Source organism: Triticum aestivum, chromosome 1B (assembly GCF_018294505.1).
Source record: "Triticum aestivum cultivar Chinese Spring chromosome 1B, IWGSC CS RefSeq v2.1, whole genome shotgun sequence".
In the NCBI taxonomy this organism is placed as follows: domain Eukaryota; kingdom Viridiplantae; phylum Streptophyta; class Magnoliopsida; order Poales; family Poaceae; genus Triticum; species Triticum aestivum.
The window spans coordinates 127,979,890-127,988,327 of NC_057795.1; the positions used below are offsets into that span (position 1 = coordinate 127,979,890).

The window sequence follows — 8,438 nt, forward strand, 5'->3', positions numbered from 1 at the left end:
TGAATGAGGGCTTCTCATGGCTTCTTCATATGAGGTGGGATCTTTTTCCATATGAACTATTTCTGTGTTATAAACTTTAAAGTCAGTAGAAATAGCTGACTTTCTTGGTCTTGTAGACCTTCTAAGGGCCTCAGTTTCTGGCACATTCTGTGCCTCAACTTCTGGCACTTCTTCTAAAATTTGCTGTTGCACCTCCCTTTCATGCTCAACAACGGGTTCAGTCGGCTCCTGACGGACAGGTTCCGAGTCTGCCCCCATAGTTGTCATGGGTGGAGTTGCAACTGGTAGTGAGAAAAATGGCTCCTTGATCATTGGATTAGGTGCATGCACCCTCTTCTCCTCAAGATCAATTTTCCGAGCTACCAAGCTCCCCCTCATCATTTCGCCCTCTAAGAAGACTGCATGTCTCGTTTCTACAAACTTTGTATATCTGTCTGGGCAGTAGAAACGAAAACCCTTTGATCTGTCTGGATAGCCAATGAAGTGGCAACTCACTGTTTTGGGATCTAACTTTCCAATGTTTGGATTAAACATTTCGGCCTCAACAGGGCACCCCCACACCCTGAAGTGTTGTAGGGATGGCACCCTTCTTGTCCATAGCTCATACGGTGTTTTGGGCACCGACTTGCTTGGTACTCTATTGAGAATGTGAATGACGGTTTTAAGCGCCTCCATCCATAATCCCAATGGCAAATTGGAATAACTCATCATGCTGTGCACCATATCCATAAGTGTACGATTGCGCCTTTCAGCTACTCCATTTTGCTGAGGTTCGCCCGGCATTGAATACTGGGCAACTATGCCAGTCTCCTGCAAGAACTTTGCAAAAGGTCTAGGGACTTGGCCATATGGAGTGTGCCGACCGTAGTACTCTCCCCCACGGTCGGACCTAACTATCTTTATTCTTTTTATCATGCTGATTTTCAACTTCAGCTTTGAATATTTTAAATTTATCCAACGCTTCAGATCTTTCTTTGATTGGATAAATATATCCATAGCGAGAGTAATCATCTGTGAATGTTATGAACGAGTCATATCCATCCACACTTTTCACCGGAAATGGTCCACAAATATCAGTGTGGATGATTTCTAGTGTGCCTGTGTTATGGATTGCACCTTTTTTGATTTGTTTTACATACTTTCCTTTAACGCAATCTATGCATTGTTCTAAGTCTGAAAATTCTAACGGAGGAAGAATTTCACTTTTGACTAATCTTTCTATTCTCCCCTTCGAAATATGGCCCAAGCGACAGTGCCATAATTTCGATGAGTCGAATGTTCTTTTTCTTTTCTTTTGCTCTTTATTCGACGCGGAAACATTTTCTTTCACATTGCAAACGGAATAAACTTTTTCACGAAGTGATAACAAATAAAGCTCATCATGGAGTAAAGCATCACCCACATAAGCATTATTATACCAAATGGCACACTTGCCATGTCCAAAATAACACTCATAATTATCTTTGTCCAAACAAGAAACACTAATTAAGTTTCTATGACACGATGGAACAAATAAAACATCTCTAAGTAGAAGATTGAATCCGCCAGCTAACTCCAAGGAGATGTCACCGACAGCTTCAACTCCGTTTGCCACTTCAATGCGTCTTTCGCTTCTTAGCGTAGTTCGCGTCGAATGGAATCCCTGTAAAGAATTTGCAACATGAACAGTTGCTCCTGAATCAATCCACCAAGTGTATTTTGAAAACTTTGTATACAAGGATTCATTTACAAATGAAACTATATTGTTACCTCTTTTTTCCATGACTGACTTCAGCCAAGCAGCGCAGTCTTTCTTGTAATGCCCTTTCTGCTTGCAGTGGAGACAGGTGTCTTTGTCCACTGAGAAAGGCTGTTGCTGATGCTGATGCTGATAGGGGGCTTTTCCATTCTTTGAAGGAGAACTTTTGTTGTTTTGACCGTAGTTCTTTTTCTTGTAATCCTTCACATAGTTGAGTGAACCACCATGTGCGACTTTGAGTTTGTCCTCTTCTTGGACACACATTGCTATTGTCTTTTCAATGTCCCATGTTCCAGGTGACATATTATAGTTTACAACAAAAGTTGCAAACTCCTTTGGCAGTGAAGCCATGACCAGGTGGACCAGGAGCGCTGGTTTGATCTCCAGATCCGCATCCATGGGCTTGAGCTTTGCTGCCATATTGCTCATCCTGAGGATGTGCTCTCTTATGCCATGACTACCACCTGTGTAGCGTTCTGTCACCAGTTGTTCTAACACCTGGGTAGCATAGATCTTTGAAGAGCCAGTGAACTGGCTCTTTATCTTTATAAGCAACTCCCCTGCGGAAGTGCACTCTGCAATGGAGCCCACAATGGCGCTCTCAATTGTATTCTTTATAAATACCATGCACTTTTTATTTGCATTGACCCACTTTTGGTTATCTATGAGGTAGGACTGCTCCAAAGGAGCATAATCCCCCTTCTTTTTAGCCCATGCAGCATCATCATCAATGGCCTCTCTTACTGGCTCTATGGGTCTGACCGGCTGTGGTTTCACCACAACCCAGTCAAGATCAGCACAAATAAATGCCAGTTCAACTTTCTTCCTCCACTCAGTGTGGTTGTCACCTCTGAGTGTCGGAACTTCTTTTAGGCAACTCATCAAGTGAAAGCCTCCTGAAATCACAATTTAAGTGACCTCAATAAAACAATCATACGCAATAATCTAACGTTGGTCAAATTAAAACATACAATTGTCTATGCAATTAAATCCATATTACCGTGGGGCAAAAAATTAGAAATAAATGCACCTTTAAATTTCAATAATAAAACATGATCATGTTATTAACAACGTTGGTCATAAAAATAACATAATCATATTCATTTTAATAATCACTTTAACATGCTCTTAAAAACTTAATACTATGTAAACTTTTATTTTCTTTGTAAAAGAGCATTAATTATTTACGCAGCGGAAAAAACAACATGAATAAAAATTCACGAACTTTCAGCCTAGCGCGCGCGGCCCGCAGCTGAAAAAAAACGGCCCACAGCCTGGCCTACACGCCGCCCGCGGTTGTGGCCTCGGCCCAGCGCCAGCGCGCGCGCCGCTGCCGCCGGCCTCGTCCACTTTCGGCCCACTGGCCCGCAACCAGCTAGGGTTTCAATCTGGGGCGTCAGATTTGATCGGACGGACACACGCTCATTGCGCTCGAACAAAAACCGACCCACCGCGGCATTCGGGACGAAACCTAATCCGTTCGCTCCCCTCTCTTCTCGCGCGCCGCTCAGCCTCTCTCGACGGCGGAGCGAGGGGTTCGCCCCGGTCGCCCGGTCCGGCCGCCGGCGGCGGCCGCGGAAACCACTGCGGCGCGCGCGCCTCCTTTCCCTTTCCCTTCCTTGCTGTTCTCCCCTTTCCCCCGCCTTCTCTTTGACACAGAGAGAGAAAGACGCCTGCAGCGTCGTCGGGACTCCGCCGGCCACCGACGACGGCGATAGGCCACCGCGCCGCGCGAGCCGCGCGCGAGCTTCTCCCTTTCCCCGTTCCATCTCCTCCTACCGTGACAGAGAGGACGAGGCTTCTTTGCCCCTTCTGCCCCATTCGTGTTCGACGACGGCAGAGCACTTTACTGCGGCGTCGTGGTCATCCCCCTCGTCGGCTGCGCGTCCACCTTGCGGCGATCGCGCCGCCGTCGAGCGGTTTGTTCGCGATGCCCTTTGCCCCGTGTGGGGTAGTTCTTCATCCGACGCCTCGGCTTGCCGATGCGCGTCCGGATCGAGAGGAACGGCGCGGCCTTGCGGCGGCGCTCTTTGCCGGCGAGGCCCGAGGCCCTAGTCCGGTGAACTTTTGGGGATCCTTTTTTTGTTTGCTTTTCTCTGTGCCCTGCTAGGGTTCTTTGCGGGTTGGGGATCCTTTTCCTTTCTTTGTTTTCTTTTTACAGAAAATCATCTAACCAAGATGGCCTGATACCATTGTTAGATCCTTCGGATCGGAGTAGGCTAGATCATCCGGTGAACCTACCTTCTCCAGGTGCAGATGAGGAACTCCCGGTGTCGGCCATGGTGACGGTGGCCGGTGATGGCAGGGAGTGGATGGCGGCGGTGTGTGGGCAGTGGCGGCGGCGGAGCTTCCCGTCACTGTTAGCGCTAGACCTAGATCGGGTCGGGGTTTTCGGTGGGGAGCCTGGCAACGCGGTGAACCTCGTACTGCGTGCCGCCGGCCCCCACCTCTTTATGTAGCGCTGCGTGGCAGGGGCCCGTCAACCATATTGCGGTTGGGCGCCCCCGATTAGGGCGCGGATCAGGGGTCCGGTGGGCCGTTGGGCCCACACAGGAGAGATCAACCTAACAGTTCAGAATATAAAAGCCATTTAAAATATAGCACACAAGGTGAAGAACAGATACGGAACATGCCTCCGTATTCATAGCATTTGCCCACAAATTTGGGAATTTTGATTAGCACGGCCTTATGGGACAGTTTCTAATAGCATTCGAGAAGCTACCTACGTACATATACACAATATGTTAGCTATTTGCATTCATGCTCGTGAGATTTGGTGTTATCCATATGGGATTTGGCCAATTGCACCAAAGCTGAGATACAATTTCTTCCGTACTGTCATTTCCCAAGTTGAGAATACCTATATCCCGGCGATTATTCTTATAGTGCGAAACATATATCTCGTCATCTGTGAAATAAACACAGTTTTTCTTCAATTGTGGATAAGCTTCCGCACTAAGGCATTGCGACTGACTACGCCCAAGAAACAACACATGATCATGCAAGCCATTTACTTCCACAAGTTTTTTTGCTGCCATATCAGCTTTATATAACAATACTTTCTCAGTCTGTACGAGCAGCTCTTCTGTGACATCAGATTTCCTGCAAACTTGCAACAGATCACCCCATGGAGCCTGAACAACGTACATGTCCCCGTCCGTCCCACTAATGTAATTCTCCATCTCATCTGCAATAATATAACTCATGATGGTAGGACCGGTGAGATCAAAAGCATAGACTCCTCCAGTTTCTGCGAATGCATACAATAGACCATCCATGTGGATGCATTGTTTATAGTTCTTACCCGGCAGCGAGGTCCATTTATAATCACCTACCCTTGCAAACGAAATATATTTCTCTGGATTGTGGATGATAACCACAATATAGCTTCCCGTGGGTGGATCAGGAAACACAAATGCCCTGATGTAGAGGCAGTCAGAAAACTCATTCGGATCATCGTTCGGCGCTAGATCCCACATCTTAATCTTATTAACTGCACCAGCACTATCTAAGATCGGCTCTATTTGCTCAATGGTGATCGCCGAGGGGAGGGCAATCTGTTGACCAGTGATCGGATTGAAAAGGTGAAGCTCAGACTTCTCATCAGCAGTAACTAACCAGCCATTAGAGGACCCAATGAGATGCCTAGTACGGATAGGTGGATCCGGAAGAGTTAGCTTGTAGACCCTCTTTTCAGCAAGACTGTAGAGAGAAGCTACGTTCTCACCATCGGCTTCGGAGGCGTAGAGGAGGCAAGGTGTCTGGGGCCGTTTATATTGCCCAAGCTGGCTATGTAGACTACTATAAGCAGAGCGCCAGAAGGAGCACACGGAGCTTGCACGAATGAGGTCAGGAAGCTCCAGGAGGGAAAAGATATCCATCAATACATCCAACGGCAGCTCCAGCAGTGTTTCAACCACAGTCTCGGTCTCCATCAGCGGCGTCTCCGGCAATATTTCCACCACGGTCTCGGTCTCCATCAGCATCAATGGCGGGTGTTTTCTGAATTTCCAGTGTGAACTGGGAGGGGGAGAAAGGGCCAGCAGCATACGCAACATTCTCAAGTCTAGCTGCAGTAAGCTCATCATCCTCACTAAGCTACACGTCCCCATTGGGGAAATTGCAAAATCTGATCTTCTGAATGATGAATCGCTTCCGCAGCTATCAACCGCACAGCTTTAGTTCAACCTAGCAGGAACAGGGGCAGGCAGCACTTGTATATATAATAGGAAGCTCAACCCACCTACGGAGGCCTGAGCTCAGCTCTAATTCGAGTAGGAAATGAGTCCGAATCCAAGAACGACTACGGGAAATTTGGACTGGAGACTACGGGAAAAAAAAAGATTTGGACCTGGAATCGGACTACGCGGCTCAGACGAATCCCAATCCCGTTCCCACGACGACAGGAAAGAGAGAAGGAACAAACCAGAGGAAGTGCCGAAGTGTAGCAGCTCGATAGCGCACAAGGCGAAGGCGGGTGGGAGGTGGCAGAGAGATGGAACTGCGGACTGCGTTGATGAACTGCGGACTTCTTCGGCGGCGAGATGCGCCGCTGGCTGTATCGAGGTAATTGTGTTGGGAAAATCTATCCTTCCGTCCGATGGCGCTCGCGCGGTAAGGGCAGCTCCAGCCGTTCGGCCCCAGGGCGCCTAAATAGAGCGGCCTGGGGGCGTGCCGGCGCTAGTTTGGCCCCTGGGGGCGACCTAGCTCCCAGTCACGCCCCCACGCGCCGGCCCCAGGATGCGGGAAATTCAAACTTGGTCGTTCCCGTTCTTAAAAAACGCCGCAAATCCGGCGATCGGACGTAGTCTGGCGTTACAAAAAACAGAGCGCCGCCGCCGCAAGTTCGCGTTTCACTCGGCGGGGTCGGCTCCAGGCGTTGGCGGAGTCGGCGTGCGCGAGCTTGGCGGTGTCGGAGCTGCTTCGGTGCTGGGCTGCGTCGGCGCGGCTTCGGCACTGCTGGTCGGCGATGTAGAGGCGTCGTTCGAGCTTGGTGTCGTCGGCGTCGTCGGCGTTGCCGTCGGCAGCTCGTTCAGGATGAGGCCGCTCTGCATCAGGTACCACGCCTTAGAGCTTCTCGTCGTTGCTCTGGAGCATGTCCGCCCCGCCCATCAGAAAAGCCATGTCGGTGTTCCTCTTCTTCACGGTGATGTTCGTCCGGAGCAGGTCGAGCTTGATGGCGTTGTTCTTCATTAGCGACGCCCACCGCGCCTCGGTCTTCTCTTCGCATAGGACGGCGCGGGCCTGGGCGTCGGCGAGGCAATGCTCGATGGACTCCTGCACTCGCGCGGTTGCCGCGTCGGCGTTTTTCCCCTTCTTTGCCAATTTGTGGCCGTCCGGCCGCCCCTCTGACGCGCCCGGAGTCGTCGCGTCCGGCTTGTATGTCTCCTTGGCCTTGTCGAGGGCACGTCGGACTTCCGCCCACTTCTCGCACTTGTCAATGCGCTTGTAGACGTGGAGGTGCTTGAAGTCGGCGTCTTGGTTGTCGCCCCGATACATGGCGAACATACGCAGCAACTGCGCGGAGGGACGAACAGTTGGCGGGCGGTGGGCGTAGGGGACAAAGATATGCAGGCGAACGGTGTGCGTACCTGATCCTCAACGCTGGCGCCGCTCTCCGGGCGAGCCGCGACCTCCTCGACGATTCCATGCCATTTGTTGCACGCCAACTGGATACGCCCCCAATGGTTCGCCATCGCCTTGGAGCCGCGCTGCATGTAGACGCCTTTGAAGTAGGTCTTCGATGGCGGCGCCCTCGGCTTCCTCTGCTTCGGCTGGGTCACGGCGCCAGTCGCGGTTGCCGTCACGCGCGGCATGGCGTACTTCTTCGGTGGCATGGCGGCGACTGGAAGGCGAGCGGGAGGGGTTTGGCAGGAGAAAGGGAGAGAATGGCGGGAGGAAGGCGAGCGAGCGGGATAGATGCGAGGGAAAAGGGTCAAGAAACGGCGGGAAAAGGCCCTCGGGTCGCCTCCAGGGCGGGCCCACGCGCCTTTTTTGCTTGTGCCGGCTCCCCAAGCGCCCCCCAGGGCGTCGGGTTCGGCCTGGGTCCGCCCGCACCAGATTTGGCCCGAGCCGGCAAAAAACGGGCTTCTGGGGGCGCGACTGGGGCCTTTTTTTGGCGCCGGCGCGGCAAAATTGCCTGGGGAGGGCCTGTTGGGGGCGCGGCTGGAGATGCCCTAAGGATCGATGCATCTTGTTATCCACTAGAAGGGCCCATCTGTAAGGCTCCATCCAACACATCATTTTGTTGCAGAAGGAGAAATCTTTTTTAAATAACGCATACGTCATACACACATATACTGAAAAAGGCTTTCGTCCCGCTTTATAGATAAAGCAAACCGCCAAGAACACACACACAGAGTCAAGTCCACACACACGCACACACCCAAATCTCACGAAAAAGTACATAGGTTCTGCTGAGGGCACAGCTCAACAAGCCCAAACAAAAATAAAAAAGGCAGCAAATGCCGGACGAAGAAGACGACTAGTCAGGCTCCGGCGGAGGCGGCTGGGGCGGCGGCGACAGGCGGACGGCCATCGATCGGAGGGCGGCGATGAAGGCTGAGATGGCGTCGCGGTCCAGGGGACGGCTAAGCGGCCGCCAAAGCTGCAAGAAACCCGAGAGTTTGAAGAGAGCGTCAGTAGAACGACGAAGAGGAGTGCGCTGAATCACAAGCTTACTGCGAACAGTCCAGAGGGT

At 51.2% G+C, this 8,438-nt stretch overlaps 2 protein-coding genes across 2 annotated transcripts; both read right to left on the minus strand.

Moving 5' to 3' along the window:
• Nucleotides 1-1,414: 1,414 nt before the first annotated feature.
• On the minus strand, nucleotides 1,415-4,458 carry LOC123111684 (uncharacterized). Its single transcript, XM_044532533.1, has 3 exons — nucleotides 3,980-4,458; nucleotides 1,750-2,634; nucleotides 1,415-1,642 (listed from the first exon to the last, which is right to left on the minus strand). The coding sequence occupies exons 1-3, from the start codon at nucleotides 4,017-4,019 to the stop codon at nucleotides 1,596-1,598; spliced, it is 972 nt and encodes a 323-aa protein (XP_044388468.1). The 5' UTR covers nucleotides 4,020-4,458; the 3' UTR covers nucleotides 1,415-1,595.
• A 24-nt stretch (nucleotides 4,459-4,482) lies between these two features.
• Nucleotides 4,483-6,125, minus strand: LOC123077708 (uncharacterized). The gene is made up of 2 exons (XM_044500013.1): nucleotides 5,043-6,125; nucleotides 4,483-4,925 (listed from the first exon to the last, which is right to left on the minus strand). The coding sequence occupies exons 1-2, from the start codon at nucleotides 5,848-5,850 to the stop codon at nucleotides 4,483-4,485; spliced, it is 1,251 nt and encodes a 416-aa protein (XP_044355948.1). The 5' UTR covers nucleotides 5,851-6,125.
• Nucleotides 6,126-8,438: the final 2,313 nt, after the last annotated feature.

Bases quoted from the DNA above. Each gene is read 5' to 3' on its own strand.
- LOC123111684 (XM_044532533.1), bottom strand. From the start codon at position 4,019: ATGGCCGACACCGGGAGTTCCTCATCTGCACCTGGAGAAG. The intron at 2,635-3,979 runs GTAGGTTCACCG...TTGTGATTTCAG, and splicing joins CTCATCTGCACCTGGAGAAG to GAGGCTTTCACTTGATGAGT. The intron at 1,643-1,749 runs GTAACAATATAG...AATTCTTTACAG, and splicing joins GTCAGTCATGGAAAAAAGAG to GGATTCCATTCGACGCGAAC.
- LOC123077708 (XM_044500013.1), bottom strand. From the start codon at position 5,850: ATGGGGACGTGTAGCTTAGTGAGGATGATGAGCTTACTGCAGCTAGAC. The intron at 4,926-5,042 runs GTAAGAACTATA...ATATTATTGCAG, and splicing joins TAAATGGACCTCGCTGCCGG to ATGAGATGGAGAATTACATT.